This window comes from Micrasema longulum, unplaced genomic scaffold (genome assembly GCF_059751315.1).
Source record: "Micrasema longulum isolate JH-2025_06_02 unplaced genomic scaffold, ASM5975131v1 h1tg001927l, whole genome shotgun sequence".
Taxonomy (NCBI): Eukaryota; Metazoa; Arthropoda; class Insecta; order Trichoptera; family Brachycentridae; genus Micrasema; species Micrasema longulum.
Window position 1 is genome coordinate 57,980 of NW_028279101.1, and position 19,893 is coordinate 77,872.

At 33.0% G+C, this 19,893-nt stretch overlaps 1 protein-coding gene across 2 annotated transcripts; it reads right to left on the bottom strand.

The window, feature by feature from the left end:
* Window positions 1-580: 580 nt before the first annotated feature.
* On the bottom strand, window positions 581-18,539 carry ZnT49B (solute carrier family 30 member 9). 2 transcript variants are annotated; one of them, XM_088238596.1, is made up of 11 exons: window positions 17,731-18,539; window positions 15,305-15,504; window positions 13,517-13,589; window positions 12,631-12,757; window positions 11,442-11,580; window positions 10,130-10,285; window positions 8,993-9,104; window positions 6,666-6,876; window positions 5,005-5,197; window positions 3,794-3,907; window positions 581-2,145 (listed from the first exon to the last, which is right to left on the bottom strand). In XM_088238596.1, the coding sequence occupies exons 1-11, from the start codon at window positions 18,215-18,217 to the stop codon at window positions 2,101-2,103; spliced, it is 1,857 nt and encodes a 618-aa protein (XP_088094722.1). In that variant the 5' UTR covers window positions 18,218-18,539; the 3' UTR covers window positions 581-2,100. The 2 variants fall into 2 exon arrangements, with proteins under 2 accessions (XP_088094722.1, XP_088094723.1); XM_088238597.1 differs by having other exon boundaries at window positions 12,602-12,757; window positions 17,731-18,503.
* Between the last annotated feature and the right edge of the window lie 1,354 nt (window positions 18,540-19,893).

Here is a 19,893-nt window from a genome sequence, read left to right on the forward strand (position 1 = left end):
GAGTATTTGAAATTTTAAAAACAGATGGATTATGATATAAATACCAAACAATATTATATAGTATTTGATATTGCACCTAAAAATATTAGCAATGGAGGTCTGAGGGACGAATTCTTGGAATGAACTATTGTATTTACTAAATGGTTAGAAATAAGTAGACTTTAAATTTCATTCATGGAGTAATAAATTTGGTATACATATTCTTCATTTGATTTTCATCCCCAGAATGAGAAAATTCAGTGCTACAAGTAATTGGATATAAAAAAATGTGTTCTTACACATGGTAGCATTTAATTGTACGGCAAAGTTTCTCAAAAATGTATGAAAAAATTCATGAATGAAGACATCACAAGTTATTGTGAACTAATCAATAACAGCGTTGTTGTGTTGTGATATATTTCCGGTTTCAGGGAAACCATTTAGTTTAACATTTAGTGTATTTTGACAGCTATGGGGTTCTAATTTTTTTTTATTTTTTTTAAAGGAATGGTTAACCTGCTAAGCCACTATTTAGAGGCTTGTCAGCAGGTGGGATAGAGGGAATATGGAAGGGGGTAATGAAAAATACACCACAACACCCAGACTAATTGAGAAAAAAATATTTATTGGATTTATTTTCTTGCAACTGACGGGAATCAAACCCGCGATGCCGGTTTTACAGTTGGCCATCTTACCAATTCGGCAATGTCGGCAATTAAATGTCAGAACAACTCACCGACGACGACAAATACAAAAAAAGTCATTACAAAATTTTAAAAAATCGTAGCGATAATACAGTTCATAAAATTAAATGAAAACATCTGAACTTTTTCATTTGTTTGTTTCAAAGACCTGCATCTCTTTTTCATTATTTATCGATGATCCCCAGAGGCTATCTTTAACTGGCTATATGATGTGCAGATCACATGTCCTATGATTTGATAAAGGCACTCTTCGGCGGGGGCGTCCTTTATGGTTCGTGCCCTCTACCGTTCCTCCTAAAATAGTATGCAGGCGATTTTCATGGCACAAAATGTAACTGTTTTAATTTTACATGTCTTTTGATATGGTGTTTAGCAAATGCCAATTTTCACCAATTCTGTCCAATACATACTTCCATAATTTGTTATGCGATTGCTCTACGTAATTCCTAGTACTCTCAAAGGCTTCTAGACTACGCTTCACTTTTTCGCTAATGCACCAATGCACAACAGCCTACAGTAAAACACAACACACAAAAATGTTATGTGAATGAATTTTATTGGAAAAGATTCAAGACACGGAAATGGGTACATAAAAGTCTGCAATATACTTTTTACATGCCCAAATGACAAACAAACTCAATTTCTTTTCAGCAATATAAAAAAAAACATTTTTTTCAAGGAAACAATGTAATATTTTTTTTTTTAAATACTTGTTTAAGCTGATATAAACTATAAGAGAGTGGTACCAGTTAGTTTGATAATACTTATATAGTTCAATGTAATGTAGTAGTTTAGAACTACTTACACATTGTTAGCAAGAATTACACCAGTGTGCAGTCGGTTTGGATAACTTATCAATATTACTCCAAATTTAATATTAATTTTGGAGATTCTAACCGAGTTAACCTTATTTGAAAATTAAAATTGAGATTTTGATTTGGGTTATGGTCCTGTGGCTAGGGTCTCAGACTCACGGTTCAAAGGTCCGTGGTTCGAATCGCACTCAACCCCAACTTGATTCCCATTTTCTAATAGAGAGTTATTTACAACTCGTTGAAAATGGTCTTCAAAATTAAATATTTGGGTAAATCATAAGAACGCACATATTTTTTTTTTCCTTTGAAAAAAAAATGTTAAAAGAAACCTTATAAATTAATAGGATAGTGAAGACATTTAATACTGAATCTGATATAACTTAAATAAGAAAATTTCTTACAGAAATATGGAGTACGAGCTGAGTGCTTTTGAGCTTAAAATAAATGTGAAAAAGTGACATTAAGTAGATATTTTAATGTACATATTAACAGAACATCATGGAATAATCAATATTCCGTAAGAAATACCTACATATTATTTACAAATAAAAGTTCCTATGGAAATTCATAAATACTAAAGGCTAAATAAAATGCATTTCAATCTACAATATTTCCAGATCACAGTGTCTCAAGTACGGGAATCGTTTCTGAAAAAGAAAACAATAGAATAAGTCATATTTTATTGAAACATATTACGCCAATATAATATGAATTAACAACTCTTAAGATACACATATGACACTTATACTCTTAAGTTTTAGCAACTTATTTTAATTAATGAGGAAGTTCAGCCCTACGGGACTATTGGATATAAATAAAATGTATTCTTACGCATGGTAAAAATTAGAGAATTAAATTGTACGGCGAAGTTTCTTGTAAATGTATGATTAATGATTAAAAACGAACTACTTTGCATGACGTCGCTAGTTCTTCCGAATCAACCAATAATAAGGGAGTTGTAATATAATTCCGGCGTACGGTAAGTCAACTGACAAATCAGCAGAACTCACTGAGAATCACATGCGAAGTAATTTCAAAAATATTTTTTTAGCTTAATTTAATAGTCAATAATATATATTTTTTTTAAACCACCGAATTTTCTTATTCTCCCTAAAAAGAACAAACACTACATAATTTGGTCTTTGAGAACTCTGACAAATAAAGATAAATAACTTTGCACACTGAAAAGGCTGAAGTGCTAGCATAAAAGGCAGTTTTTAAATTAAGTTATTCATTTTATAATTAGCATTTTTTTACTGTTATTTCTTTCACAAATTTTATTTATACATAAGACCCCGCTTATACAGTTATGTTCCAATATGACGCGGAATTTGTAATTTAAAAGAACCGTACTAAAGATTTTGATTTTTTTTTTCTTTTTAAGGTTCATGTTGGACATAAGTGTAAATTTTTAGTGTGATCCATTATCTAGTTTATGATAGCTGTGTAAACAAGTCGATCTTAGGTGTGTTCTGAAATTTTTTGACAATTTTGTTTGATTTTCATCAAAAAGAAATGCTTTCTATGGACGATACCGCCGTTTAGCGCATCATTGTGGTGAGTCATGAATTTGTGAATTTGACTTGGAAAGAAGTTGACAATCTTCAGAGTGGCACTTGCCAACTGAGCTAAAACCTAAAAAAAACACGTCAAAGTCGCTCAAAAATCAAGGTAATGTTGACTGATTTCTTCAATAATCATGGTGTTGTGCACTCTGAGTTCCTTCCAACAGGTCAGACAGTCAATAAAAAATACTATTTAGGTGTATTGAAGCATTTGAGGGAGAATATTAGTCGAAAAAGGCCAGATTTATGGAGATAACTCTTGGTTTCAAACTAATCTCACACATCTTTCCTTGTACGCAATCATTTGGACAAAAACAATGTAAAAGTCATTCCCCGTGCACCATATTCTCTTTTTTCTGTTCCTTCTCACTCAAATTACCAATTTCCCAAAAGCATTTTGACTCGATTGAGGTGACAAAAGAAAATTTGCAGGGAGATCTGAAAGCCATTCCGAAATCGGCCTACAAGAAGTGCTATGAATATTGGAAAAAATGTTGGCATATGTGTTTTGCCTCTCATGGTGATTACTTTGAAGGGGATAAGGAGGAGGGAATAAGTTTTTTGTTTTTTTTTTTTACATATTCCAAGTCATATTCCATATTGAACATTGTGTGATTGTTCTATTTTTTTAATTCATGAATTATCAGAAGACATGCTGTTTGATTTTTCAAAATGTTCACCAATAATAGGAGGATTCAATCACATATTATCAAACAAAATAAAGTCTTACCCTTAATTTTAATTCAATCCTATCGATTTCACCTCCCATCATATCTACAATATTCTCTCCGTGTTTTAACATAAATCCCTCTAGCTCATTAATTGTTTGAAGCTTTTTTATTTCCTGAAATACAAAAAAAAAATAATTAGACAAAATTCACAAATGCACAGAAGAAAAACATAAAGTTTCTGCATACGGACAATATTTAATGCTCATGTGTTAACAAGATATTCATTTAAGGCTATATTCTCAATATTAACAAGATATTCATTTAAGGCTATATTCTCAATATTAATGTTTAGTTATTCGTGAATATTTCTTTGTAAAATACAAATTATTCCATAAATAATAAAACATTTATTTGTCTACAATTTGGCATTGAGGGAGTTCAGTGCTATGGGAAATCAGATTTAAAAAAATGTTTTAATACAAGCGGTAAAAATTAATTTGTACTGCGAAGTTTCTTGAATATGTATGAAAAAAAAATATTTTAATAAAAACTAACTTTTTTTAACGTCACTAGTTCTTCCAAATCAAGCTATGATATAGTGTTGTGATAGATTTCCGGTGTACGAGAAGCCAATTCAACAATCAGCAGAACTTGTGATGTCAAACGCGGAGTAATTTCAGAATTACAAAACTTTAAAAAATCATAGCAGTGATATTAGGATACACAAAAAATTTTTTTTTTAATTTTTGGCATAGTTTGATAGTCTATTAACAAATAATTTTAAAAAAACACTGAACTTCCACATTAAATATTTATTTATTTATGCCTTATTAAGTTAGTTCATAACATCTAAAGAACTAATATAAACTTTTGATAACATTACAACTTTTTATCAAAAATTCTCAAGAACATATTTTATCAAATTAATTTAAAATGTTTCAATGATTTATATTTCTTTAACTCCTTCAGGTAACTCATCGTACAGCTTCAATCCCTTGTACAATGAGTTTTGGGACTGTCTTTCTCTTCATTGGTAAACTTATCTTTTTTTATCCCTAGTTTGATATGTATGACATTGTTGGTTAAATTTGATATTTTCTAATTTATTAAATATAGTACATTTATATTTTGAAATATTATTATAAAATACAACCGGTTAAAAAACATTAAAAAAAAAATATGCATCTATGTCATAAAATCATTTTATTTCAAATAACAGGGTATAGAACTCTCTCATAAATAGAGAATATTATTATGTACGCACACTTACATCTAGCATTGTGTTAAGATCTTGTTTATCTAAATACATTCTGGTTAGTTCCCGGCCATCAAAATCCAACTCAGCTTTATATCGAACTAAATTACTTCCCATATCGATGCCCTTAACATCGTGTATTGCCCTTATCATCACATCTGACTCTAGTTCCAGGTTAATTTTATCTAGCTGCTCTTGCGGTATAGACCTGAAAGGTAAAGTAAATTGCTTATAATTTTACTAAATTTTTAAACATGCGTTAGACTAATTTAGCACATATTCAACCCCATAATAAAATGAAGAAAACGGTAGAAAATAGGAATGAGACATTTCTGTTTCATTGTGTTCAATGCCACAAAGTATTCTCAATTGTCAGACATATGAAATATGTTTAAACAATTGTTTTGTTTGCTTTAAAAGCTCAAAATATGTATTAAATAGCATGTACAAATATTTTTGACAGATTTTTTCTATATTCCAAATACGCGTTTGTGTTAGTTTCATGGCGAGTGAAGCTCTAAACGTATTTTAATTACATTGAATGGTGTGGTACCTGTGGTGTAACATTTATTTAAAATAAACTTCGGTGCTTATTTTGGATTTTGTAAGCGCTGAAATGGTTTGTAACAAAACTGTCACATGATGCTGTAAAGGGTTAACGTGACAGAAAATTTTGGGATACGAGCGCAGCAAACAAAAAATTTTAAGCGGGCCAAAATATACTAAATTGACAAAAAAATCTGGATAAGTAGTAAGAAGATTTCCATGAAAATTTCACATCGGCCAATAAAATTAAAAATATTGTCGATGAGGTAACATTTAATTATCCAGGACTGCCAAATTCTTCTAAATAGTCTTATTTGCTAATGTATTTGCCATAGCTAAGCTGGGCAGTAAGTTCCCACATGATTTGATGTGGACAGGAAATGATTCAGCCGTTATTAACATGAATTCATCATCATCATCATTCCTCCTTCTGCACCCGGTGGCGCATAGGGCATTGCATTAGTAAACCAAATGCAGCGTAGTTCGATAATCTATTATATAAAGGTAAGGTGATTAGTCTTACGCTTCAGGTGCCAGTCCAGGAAAAATGAGTCTGTTGAAGCGAATTGAGCAGTTTTGACAACCTTTAAAAATGTTCATGTCCACCCTGCCAGGAATCAAACCCAAGACTTCAAGAATGGTAAGCGATTGCCCCAACCTCTACAAAACGAGGCGGACTTATCTCCACTCGATTTCCTTATTCAGGATTTTTACCCGAGAACAGGTTTTAAGTCAAAAACACTTGTCCAGGGTTCTGGTTCTATTTTATACACAAAAATGTATTCTTCATCCGCCTGGACACAGAACCAAATAAACTCACCAGAAATAAATATTTGTTAAACCACATTTACATTTTTTTATTTATTTGAAACATTAGGATAAATAATTATGTGCATATTAGAGATAGCTCATTAATTTTATTAAAATTAAATAAGCGTATTTTAATAACTTTGTTAATTATTTTTATGAAAATTTGTTTACTTTTGTTTTCAAATTGTCGTTGTTTACTATTGTTCTAATATTATCGGGCAGGTAAGTCCAAAATCGTACAGTGCAGTATTGACGAAGGTGACGGTGAATCAACGCAGTCAAATAATACGTAAGATTAATAAGGGATGCACCAATCTCACCTGCCCACTAAAGCACCAACATTAGTGAGAATGATGAAGGAAGCCACTCCTCCCAGGATGGTCCCCACAAATAGGCTGCCACAAGCGTCCCATTGAGAGTTTCCAGTGAGAGAAGATAGACCCATAAAGCAACCGGCTACTGCGACTCCTCCTACAGCTGCCATGTCTTCCAGCAACACTACGTTCACCGATGGGTCTGATCCACGCAGAACTGGGAGAGAGAAGTATACAACTTTGTGAAATGAGGCCGATAAAATGGCATTCATTTGCCTATTTGGGACCCCACTACTCCGATGCATAAATTTATTTGTAATAAAAAAGTGCAAGGGAGAGCAGACAAACTAAGAGGAATACATAGGGAGTCATAAAATTAATAATTACATAGTCAAATGTTTGGAACATCAATCTGGGACAGGTTTAAATAAAAAGTTAAGAAAGAGGCACATAGATGGTTTGTTTGTTTGCAACAAATAAATTATGTTAGAATGTTTAATTTTTTTTTAAAATAAGGAAATACAGTAGGGCCTCGCTAATCCGGTGATCGCGATAATCCCAACAGATAGGTCGGGACGCATTTCACTTGCGTCGTGCGCCATTCTAAGCAGTCTGCTGTCAATTACTGACCTGCGTATACGACAACTTTTTTTTTTATATAGGAGTTGCTTTATTATTTACCTTGCTTATAATACGAGTATACAAGGTTTATATTTCAAAAAGTGGATTTTTTGCCACTAATTTAAGTTGTTTTTTTGGCTTCATTTCGAACATGCAGCCTTCCTGCACGTTTATTAATCAAATTGTTAAAATTGTCGAGGTTGTATTTTGATAATTAAAGAAATTTCTTAAGTTAAACATACATGTTTTATTACCATCAAAGTATCAAACCACAATCCGGACGCCTTGGTAATCCGCCAAGGTCTTGTTTTTGGCCAGTCAGGATTATCGAGGACCCACTGTATTTGCATTCTTATGATTTACCAAATATGAAAATTTTTGGGCAATTTTCATTAAGTTATAAATATGTAACTCATTACTAGAAAATGGTAATAAAGTTGGGGTAGAGTGCGGTTTGAACCTCAGACTTCTGGTCCATGAGTCTGGAACACTAGCTATGGGACCACAACCTATGATGAAAGTTAGATGGTGGACGGCTAAGGACTGGCATGATCGGGTAGAGTTAGTTTGAATCTGTCCAAATGTTTGTAAAAAGAACTAGATTTCACCTCCAAGACAGTTCATAAGATAATATTATAACATACATTTTAGAGAAAAGAATATGGAAGTCTAGGCATTTACAGGGCTAATGACTTGACATTCGGACAAACTCAAAATATGCGGATTAAACCAACTGGTCCAATAAGTAACTGGTGAAATAATTCAGTCAGATGAATCTCGCCTGCATCAATAAAACGTTTCAGCTCATACAAATCAACAGAGGGAAGAACTGAAGAAATATGGATATTCAAACATAGGCAGAATGTTGAATTTACACAGTGTGTAAAGTGGCTACTTTAACCAGCAAATAACAGATCACAAACCCTGTAAATAACTGGTTGTAGGATAGAGGGGATATGGAAGGAGGTAATGAAAAATACACCGCAACACCCAGACCAATAGAGAAGATAATCTTTCTTGGATTTTTTTCTTGCAACTGGCAGGAATCGAACCCGCGAAGCCAGTTTCACAGTTGGCCGTCTAACCAACTGCGCCACGGTGCCTGTCTATAAGCTGCAATTAGTGTATCGATGCCGTGCCCAACACACCTTTATAAATATTTGGATAAGGGAAAAATAATGTTTTTTTTGATCAGGTAACTTAAAATCTTAAATCTGGCAGAATCGAAAGTCTACATAATCAAATGTCATATGTATAAAAACGACACCAGCGATTTTCTACAACTTTACATGAGAGCGGTTTAAAATCTTTTTTGACACTTTCAGAACCTAATAAGTACAAAAGTATATAATTTGATAGAGTAAGTTATATGCATATATTTTTTTCAAACCTGGAATATAAATCAAATATGTATAAAAGAAAGTCAACGTTGTATTTTTTGCACATCCATCGTTGTTCTCCATCTTAGAACGGGCTGAGCCATTTTAGATGGAGACTAACCTAACCAGCCGACACTCCATATTCATGATAAAAAGCTCTAGTGATAATTATTGTAGATTCCTGGTAATAATAAATATGTTTGTTCTAGCAATAAATTTACAAATAAGATGTAAAAGTGAAAACAGATAGGATTGTGTGCCAAGATCAATAGTGAAGTAGTTAATGGTAGATAGCAGTGGTCATAACAAAAAATAAGGTTAAAAAATACATACCATACTCTTTAAAGGGAACATTGGCTTCTTTCGCACCTTTTTTAATAGCATTAATAGCAACTAATAACGTAGCTCCTTCTGAAACTATTGCTCCACCAAGAATGAAGTAGGCCTAGAAAAAATATTAAGTATTACAATTTGTGGTATAGTCTCTATGAGCCCTTTATGTTATTACAGTAGTTTGACTAAGTCATTAAAACAAGAAAAATTTGTAGAATTAAACCATTTTTTAATATATATTTACGAAAATCTGTTATCTGATGTAAATGGATTAGAGCTAAAAAAAATTAACAATGTGAATATTGATGGATGCTGAAAACGAGGAAGAACGATAAAGCCATGGGATAACCGAATCCCATAACTGAAGATCAACATGTTAAAAGTCAGGATAATCTAAGTGCATGCATGAGAAGATGTATGAATGTAGAGGGAGCGAGGTCTGTATGCAAATACAGAGTCATTTTGGCTCCGGAAATAATAAACACATCATACAGCAGCCTTCGTGGTGTAGTGGTTAAGACACTTGACTCAAGCAGGGAAGGTTTCCGGTTCGATTCCCAGTGAGAACAGATAAAAAAATGTTATTTTTCTCAAGCCTGGGTGCACTGTGCTATAAATTACCACTTTAATTGGGCCTCCTTACAAAGACGCTAAGGCTACCAAATTATAGAGAGCATTTCTTTTTTGGTAACAAGCAATTTTCCCTTTGTGGGCATACCAAGGAGACTTGAGTCCTCAGATGCGGTGTGCGGTATGTGATGGCCAAGCTGTAATTGGGTCTCCTGGTCTGTTGTGGGGCAAAAAAATTAATTTAAAAAAATTAAAAGCTAGTTTTCCTGTCAAAAACCAAGCATGTGTCCAAAAGAACCGAAAATTTACAAATTAACTATAAACATGTGAACTAATCTAGAAAAAAAAAGGCACTCAGAATTACATATTCAAATTTGAAATTAAAATATTCTGTGTGTTTTTTTATCAAACCTCGTACATATTACACATGTAAAAATCACATATAATAATTAAAATCCATTCTATGCTACAACCATTTTAGTAGTTTTACATTAAATTTGCTGATTATATCGAAACATAAATATAAAAATGAGACACCAATCATGAGATACTAAACAATGAACATACCCAATAAAATGACTCGATGGGCTGTGGATTTATCAAACCCATAACTCCGTGATAATAAGACAGACCTGTTCCAACACAGAATATTCCAACACCTGATATAAGAGAAGCGACGTATCTCATGTTTGTATATCCGTATGGGTGATTCGGATCAGCCATCTATAAGAAAAACTTACATTTAATCAAATAATCTTAGGCCATAGTAGTAATAAAGCGGAGATGTAAACATACTGTGAATAATGTAAAGCGCTTTATTGGGTTTGAGTGAGCGCTACACATTTTTTATGTATTACACAACAAACTTGTTTTTTGTATCTGCCCGTGCCTCACTCTTTGTTTGCTACAAAACACACAAACACAGTGCGTTATTGGCAGTGTGGCCCCACTGTGACCCATACTCGCACAAAACCTGATTTTTTGTGCACGCAGTGTGTAATATGTAGTGAAAACTACAATGTGGCATATGAACATAGCCACAGGCTGTAAATTCACAGAACCAAAACCTAATAATTTCTTGTTTTTCTGTATAATAATATTCTGAAGGGGATTTCACAACTAATTTTGCCAATACATTGTAAGTCGAAGCATGTTTTCACCAAAATGTCATAACATCAATTTCATTAACTAATACCCGCCGGAGATTGGTTCAATTAGACCCAAAAGTTTTTTAAATTATCGAAGTGAAAAGCAAATTTTACATCACATCATTTTCCATAATTCGTATCGTTCTTCAAAGAAATACCTTTATATCGAAATGTAAATGAAAATGACCGGATCAGATTTCAATGAGTTGTTTTATTAAAAGGTAAATAAAAGTACAAAAAATATTATTTGTTGGCCACTGGAGCAATATCACTATATCCAAATCCTATACTACAGAGTTTGAGGCCTTACCTAGACCCTCGGGAAGATCTTAAAGCAAAAGATTGACATACATTAATGTTACTGATTTACATACATACCTTTATAATATGTATATATAATACAAACATTAAAAAAAACTTTGATTCAACATATTTTTTAAGAAAATTAAAGTATTTGCATTCTGACAATCAAATACTATATTATTGACCATATTTAACACGAATTCTCAATCATCATCTTAAACTGTGGATTTTCGAAAACATTAATAAATAATAACCTAATCTCTCTCTTTCAAAACTTGTGTAGAGCGAGTTTTGTAACTCTACGGCTCATGTTTATATGACATGTATAATATTTCATACACAACACATATTCATATGAAATAAATTTGTCTCTCAACATGAACACATATAATGTAAATAAATAAGTTTAAGAAAATGGTTTACTTTACCTGTCCAGATTTATGAATCCCATATGCCAAAATTAACTGATTAATGGTATCGGCCAGGGAATGAATACACTCTGAAAACATGCTATGAGATCCTGTGTATATCCATGCAACCATCTTGAATACGAAGTTACTGCCATTACTGCAAAACAAAATAAAAACAATATCATTCTCTGAGGATAAATATGCCTTATGTTAATAAATTGGGGCTTAATTAGTGAATGTCTCTACTTATCCGGAGAGATAATAATAAGACCAAGGAAGTTGTGGCATGAACAGATAAACCAAAGTCTGGCCATGTCGAAACAGACACAATCAAAGGGCATGTATGTCAGGCAGATGTATGAATGTGTCAGAATAGACATGTGTAAGATTCCATCCTCTCCGCCTATCTCTTTGGGGTTTAGAGTATGTAGTAGTAGTAAATGTTTTTTTTATAAAACAAAATAAACACCTTTAAAATTCTTTTTTCCACACCTGATGGAGAACAAAGCACTAGATTGGTACCCGTAGGGGGAAAAAAAAAAACATTATATTTGTGTTGTGAGTGTGAACCTCACTAATTTAGATTGTTAATTTTAAAGTAATTTTCTAAATAATCAGACTGTTGTTGATAGATAGGTGAGCAGTCTCCTGGTGTGTGTTTTGAGCTGTAATTTACCACTATAATAATTGTGGTTCTGATATAGTGTAGTGCAAGAAAATTGATGAGATTCAGTGGCAAAATAAAAATAATTAAAAGGAAAATGTATCAAAATATTTTGTTTTTAGGGTGATATTTTGTAATGTAATGTCTCGGGTTCGATTTCCGACATGGTTCAGATGAAACATTTATTTAATAAGGTGTTTTATGCTTGAATATTTCATAATCCCTGGACTGGCTCATGAAGTGTAACTGATCATTTTACCTTCATGTAAGAAAAATTATAAACGCTGCGATTGGTGTACCAATGCAGTGCTCTATGCACCATTAGGTGCGAAAAGGGAATGAAGATGAAAAGATTTTGTAATGGAGTAGATTTTTCCATGTTAATTCATTTATTTGGGATGGCTAGTTTGTAACATAAAAATTACTCAATTTCAGGAGTCATATAGTTGTTTGATACATTTGGACTCAAGGATCTAATCTAAATATGTTGCGGAGAAAATGAACTCTCGCTAACCTTCATTCATATAAAAATAAAATGTTTACATAGCAACTGCGGTTAGCACAACTCTCCCAGAACGTCCATAGAGGCCGGCTTCTTTATCCTGTGTTACTGCAGAGTTACCCATTTCCCTGCGGTAGTCGCGCAAACGTCTCTTCACAGTAAATACATCTGTAGAAATAATAGTATTACTCATCATATATCAATAATAGTATTTTTGACACAATTAATCCACTGCAAATGTTTAAGTGCTTCTTCAAAAATCAGTTAAAATGAATGATGATTTTAAATAAAAATTGCAATATGTACAAATGTGGGATTATAATAAGAGAAATTCTTTCAAGTAATTAAAAATACATTGTGCACCTGAATGGCTATGAAAAGTTAAGAAATATTGGGGAGTATTTTTGTTATACGTGGTAGAAGTAAGGAATACAAAAATTTGCTGAAAGTGGTAAACTAAATAACTATGAAATTCCATTGTATCATGTATAACTTGAACATTTTATTCTTTTCACTATCACTAACTATAATATCGATATTTTTTTATGCAAGAGCTTTTTTTTCTTTCTTTTAATTTTATTTATATTTTTGTGACAATATTCGATGATTAACTAAGTAGTATTTTGCCAGAGTAATTCGGTTCTTTAAAAAAGGCATTTTTTCATAAAGGAACCGATTGCAAATTTAGGCATAATAATCATTCTGGCTTGTGAACCCTTCAAGCATTGGGCCTATTCTTAGCATAAGCTAATTTTGTCAGGAGTGTTTTTTGTGGCATTTTGATTCATCAATATAAAAATAAAAAAAAACTAAAATGAACTAAAATTTTAAATTATTGTGTTAATTAATAAACTTATTATTTATATTTGTCAGTATAAATTCAAGCAAGATTTGTATAAGAATTAAATAGAAATAACAAAAACATACTTTGTTGATATCTTCTTCGATCAATCTCTTTTCGTAAAAGTTCTTTTTTCAGGTTTTCCTTGGAACCCCAAACCTACAAAAAAACATACGTACATGTATTATTTGTTTGGCAGAACATTGTTTTCAGCGCCAAACATTTTTTCCTGAGAGGGAACCAGATATATTGCTGGAGAAAGTAAAACATGGCATTTCCAAAATGAAAAATAAGACAGTAGGTAATGATGGCATCTCCGCTGAACTCATTAAACATCTAGGGTATGAAGGAGTTCGGATGATCCACAATATATGTCTGAAAGTGTGGAGAACAGGTCAATAGCCGGATGATTGGACAGAGTCAATTTTAATACTGCTTCATAAAAAAGGATCAACCCGTAAATGTGAGAATTATCGTACAATCTCCCTCATGTCCCATGCCAGAAAATTCTTACATCCTCACATTACTGGTGAAAAATTTATAAATGGATGGGTCAGCAAGAGTAAGGATGGAGAATGCACTGTCAGTTCCATTTAAAGCAGAAAGAGGTGTGCGTCAAGGTTGCATCTTGTCGCCAAAACTCTTCAATGGTGATTATATTATGAGAAGAGCGCTGGATGGGTGGAATGGTGACGTCAAAGTGGGAGGTCAATAAATATCAAATCTGAGATATGCAGACGACACGACACTGATTGCCAAAGATAAAACCGGGCTAGCAGAAGCCTTCAGACGGATAGAGTTGGAGAGTGAGGCTCTGGGTCTGAAAATAAATAAAAATAAGACAAAGCTAATGCTTGTAGACAGAGCTGGCAGTCTCCTAAGGACAAGACAGATACAAGACCTTGAGCTGATAGATGACTTTGTGTACCTCGGCTCTCTTATCTCCAACAACGGTAGTTGCAGACCTGAGATTGGTCGCAGGATTCAAATGGCCAAAGAAGCAATGAACCGTTTGGAGAAGATTTGGCGAGATCGAGGTATATCAATAAACACAAAAAAGCGGTTGATGGAAGCCCTGGTATTCTCTGTTTTCCCATATGGGGCTGAAACGTGGACAATGCGTGCATACGAGAGGAAGAGGATCGATGCATTTGAGATGTGGTGTTGGAAAAGGCTGCTGCGTGTGCCTTGAACAGCCAGAATGACGAATGCATCGATACTGGAAGAGATCCATATTACAACTCCTCTATCAGTGGTGTGTTTGAGAAGGATACTGTCTTTCTTTGAACATATGCTAGACGTGAAACAGACAATCTAGAAAATACAATAATGTCAGGCCGAGTTGAAGGTAGGAGAAGCCAGGGTAGAATCCCATATAGATGGACTGACCAAATAAAGGAGGCTACGGGGCTAAAATTTGATGAGTCAGACTGGAGTGGAACAGACTAATCAGAGGTGTTCACGGTCATGATCCTCAGCATAGAGGGACCGACTTGGAAGAAGACAGCAAGTTGGAACAAGACAGTAGAGTAAAATTTTGCACGATTTTGTTTTATGTTCGGGTGGATAAATAATAATTGATGTTTAAAAAAAAATTGGTAGACTCTTTCTAGTCTATTAATACTAGCATTATAGTAAGGTGACCAAATATGAGTAAAGTATTCTAGCTGGGGGCGAACAAATAAAAAACTATATAAAAAAATTAAAATATGAATATTAAACATTAGTTTAGTATCAATAATAACACCCAAGTTGCGAATTTGACTATCTGTTATAGAAATAGGGGTGTTATTGAAAGAGTAGGGAAAGCTGACCGTCGTTTGTTTGCGTGAAATACAAAATGAGTGACATTTATAAGCTTTAATATTACTTACTTCATATGCTTTGGCTTCAACGTCTCTCCTCCAGAAGACTGTTATTGGTGGCTCCAGCTCATAAGGAGATCTTCGTTTAATTTTGGGTAAAATCTCTAAATGTGATGGCTTCAATAGAAAATCTGACATTGCCCGTGCAGGAGTGATGAAGTTACGCTCCAGCGATGTCGCAGTTAGGTCCACTCTCACTCTTTTAGGAGCTGCGGAAATTATATAAACTGGTAATCGAGTTGTCATTTTTAAGATAAGTTAGTTGTTATAATTTCATTTATATTTCCATTATGAAAAACAACTTATATTTATACAACAGAGATGAAAAACATTTAAGAAAAGGTAATATAGAAGTCTAGGCATCTACAGGGCTTATGACCTGTCAATGGCTCGTTTAAGTGGCCACTTTACACACTGTGTAACATTCACCATTCTGCCCATATTTGAACATCTATATTTCTTCAATTCTTTCATCTGTTGATGTTTGTGAAGTTAAAGAGCTTCTCTTAAATGTTCTTCATATCTGTTGTAATATTTTAATATAAACAGCTCCCCAGGGAGTTGAATCCAGTCCTTGTCTACAAAAATTTGGACAAACTCAAAATATTGTTATATTTATGTGCAAGTAATAATGCATTTATTTAGTAGGCCAAGAGGTCTAACTACGGGGATGAATTACAACCCGAAATACCCAGGAAAAAAAACACATTTAATTGAGTTCTCACCGGGATTTGAACTCAAGCTCCCTTGATTTATGATAAGCTCAAAACCACATAACAGGGACTGACTTACTTGTTTATTTGGGTTATAAATGCTTTCATTTTCTAATTTCAGAAATTGAGTAGTCAAACATGGTTATTACGAGGAAAATGGAACCGATTGAATTTGCACATTATAAGCATTACTCGTTATACCATATTATCAGTAAACAAATAAATATACATGAAATTTTCACAGATAATTAAAAAATATAAATGTTTGGGAAAATTATAATAAATGCTTACAAACATACCACTTTCAAAATTTTTTCGAGTCCAGGAAATTCATTTCAATTGCTACTTTATCAAGAATCGAAAAACACCTGCTCTCGTAAGTAGACATGTTTATAATTCAAGGGTTAGTTTTTAACTGGCCTGCTCTAAAACTGATTTGACATCACCCCCTGATAATGCTTTTTACTCATTGACCATAGAACATAAAAAAAAATAAGGATTTCATTTATAACCTGCAAAAGAAGTTGTAAATTGTAATGAAGTGCCGAACTGGTACTTACTAAGTTCACAAAGCTTGGATTTTTTACACTCGACTTCAACCATGTGTGATATTTTTTCAAAGCTGTCGGTGAAAACACCAATCAGGTACTTAGACACATATATAGTGTTACAAACTTATTCCGAACCCGATGCCCAGCAGCATCCGTCCTAAGTTAGCCCCCTGTTTGGATTGTATTATTTATGGAAATATTTATGGTTTTAGAGATTGAAAAGCTCCATTGTTGACAGTGTTTTTGTTAGAAGACAAAAGAGAAGTAGAGAAGTAGCTCATTATAAAAGTGAATAAATGTATGGAAAAAACCATAAACTAAACTGTCAACAAATGTTTCCTCATAACATCCGAGATCTCGCTATTTCTATAAGCGTTTTAACCAAGTTAAACTGTATTATATTTCTTTATTGAGTTTTTCATATGAAACATAACTCGGTGTTATTAAAATGATTGTACATGTTCTATTCTGTGATCAAGATAGAAGAATCAGTGTGTTTAAAAATAGGAATCAACAAGTGGATGAGTAGGGTTGTAAACTGATCAGCAGCAATACCACAGAGCCAAAAACTAAACCAAATCAGAGGACCGGTATGGTTAAAAGTACATGGCACAGTTGGTTGGACGGCTAACTGTGAAACTGGGGTCGCGGGTTTGATTCCCACCAGGTGCAAGAAAGAAATCTAAGAAAGATTTTTTTCTCAATAAGTCAGGGTGTTGTGTAATTTTCAGAACTTCCTTTTAAATACTCTCTTTCCCACCTGCTGACAAGCCTCAAAAATAGAGACTTAGGGGGTTATTCTTTTAAAAAAAAAAATTTTTTAAATTATGATGGATAAATCAAGTTTCTTTTTCTCAGATGATTCATAGCGTTTATCAATTTGAATGGCAATAATTTGTGAAATCTTTATTTGAATAAAAGACATAATGCAATTAAATAATTTAAAATATATGAAAAATGCTATCGCTTAAAGATAAGGAGGGTAGGAATGAATTTTTAGAAAGAGATTGCTAGAGACAAAAGCGTCATGGTTCATTTTAAAGCATTACATACACTATGTAGATAAAAAAATGTGCTTTTAATAAGGAAATTCTAAATTGAAAAGGTGTATGTAAACCAAACAGTTGATTGTATGACTAGGTAGTAGGTAGGTTATAAGATGTTACTGTACGTTTTGGAATTTCAGCTTCTGACCCTTTGTCACTTTCTTTCTTGAATGTAATACTGGTGATAGAAGAATCCTCACTTATCGTAGCTTCCGCAGTAAGCTTCTTCCCATTTACCTTCAATTCTACGGTCTTTACGACAGTGACATCGTTTATAAGATCCTTTGTCGCTTGACTAACTGCTATCGTTTTATTATCATTTGAATCTTTGGTTTCATTTTTGACCTGGTGAGGATCCCGTGGCTTCTCTTGTATTTCCTTAGTGTTGTTTTTCGAATCCTTCGCTGAACACAGCACATTTGTGAAGCACACATACCGCGAATTGAATTGACTTATTCGCAGTAAATTATTATAATGGACAACTGGGGAATGCGAACGGGCGAGAGAATTAAAATGACGCACTAAGCATTTTGAGCCGACGGATATAAATGTCTCGAGATTTCCATTAGTCTGACGAAAATATTTGGCGAATACAAAGGACCGAGGCAACATTTTACCGATCTTGCAAACGCCAAAAAGAAAAGTGTTTATGCATACAGATGAAACGTCAACTTAAACACCGGATTATGATTTAAGATGTCAAATTCAAAATGTAATTACTTAATAATTTAAGACCAAAATAATATCACTAGTTAGCTAGACAATCAAGGTGGAAAACTTCAGCTTGAAAATATAAAAAATATATTAGATAGTAGAATAAAAAATTACACAATTTGCGATTTTAGTTTATCCACATTTATGCTCGCCCGCTTTTAGTTTTCCTGTCAAAGTCAAACGCACAGACCACAGACAGAGACCACAGATCAGAGATTATACACATATACTGCAGATATCTGCACAGACTACAGATATGTTTAGACAGGAAACTGTAGTACCATATCTAAGCATTTTGGCGTCGATCGCAGCGCTTCTTAGTATGAAGCTCGGGAAGCTTAACGACGGCGCAAAAATTTAAACCACTGGGTCACATTACAGATTGATATTTATTGTACAATATGAATACAAAATTGCTTTTTTAAATACAAGTTTATAAAAAATAAATTGCTTTAAAATGTCGATTCAAAATTTCTCAACATTAAAAAGTTTGATTATTTATACTAAAAAGGCAGAGAAAATTTTGATTCAAAAATACTAGTCTTGTGTTTAAAAAAACAATTTTATATTGATATTGCACAATAAATTTATTTTGGAATATAGTGGAATAGGAATACATAAATAAAATTAAAAAAAACATTTTTTATAGTTTTATTTTACTGTTAAAACAAATTTCTCGATTCTATTAGATACTTCAGAAAGAATCGAAAAAGAAAACTGACACTCGAAAAATAATATTATATTCATGTGTGTTTTGTGTTTAGTATATTGGATTGTCAAAAAGAATAATTTAGTATTATTTAATAAATGCATAGTAATCAGCATTGGATCCCTGCTATTCTTGGATGAAAAATATTTTCTTCGTGCAGATCAAGAGCTATGGCATTAACAATCACCATTCTGAAACAAAAGCATTATACTAATGGCGGATAATTTATTTGATTTCACATTGATATTTCTAAGCTGCTTCACAGGAATTAAACAAAAAGAAAGCACCTATATTATTTGGAGAACCAACTAAATACATACATATTTGTAGTAAACAACTTATATATTGTTTAAACTCTGAACCAATAACAGGTTTCCACAAAGTGTACAAAAGTAGTAAATAAAGTTTTCCCTATAAGTTCCAAAGATTGTCAATAAAAATTAGCATGGCATACATGACAAATAAACATGCAACATGAGTCGAATTCTTGAAATAATTATGTATAAAATATCTTGCAATTTACCTGGCACTCCAATGGTAGGCACAAAGTAAAATAACAGTTGTATGTCATTGTATTGGCTAAAGTTGAACGTGTTGAAGTGTTTAACGCCCACATAACGTTTTTATAACGCCCATATAAAGTTTTTTCTTAGAATTAAATTTGGTTCATAGCAATTCAGCATTTCGAAGAAAAAAGTGCAATCCGAAATAGAAAACAAATAAACTAGGTAACTTCAAGCAGATAATAATATTTTAATATGTACTGTTCTAAAATAATTTACGGTTTACCAACAAGCTGACAGCGAGTTCGGGCAGAGTAAAATGGCCATTCGTCTAGACGAACGCCGGCCGACACGGCGCGGCG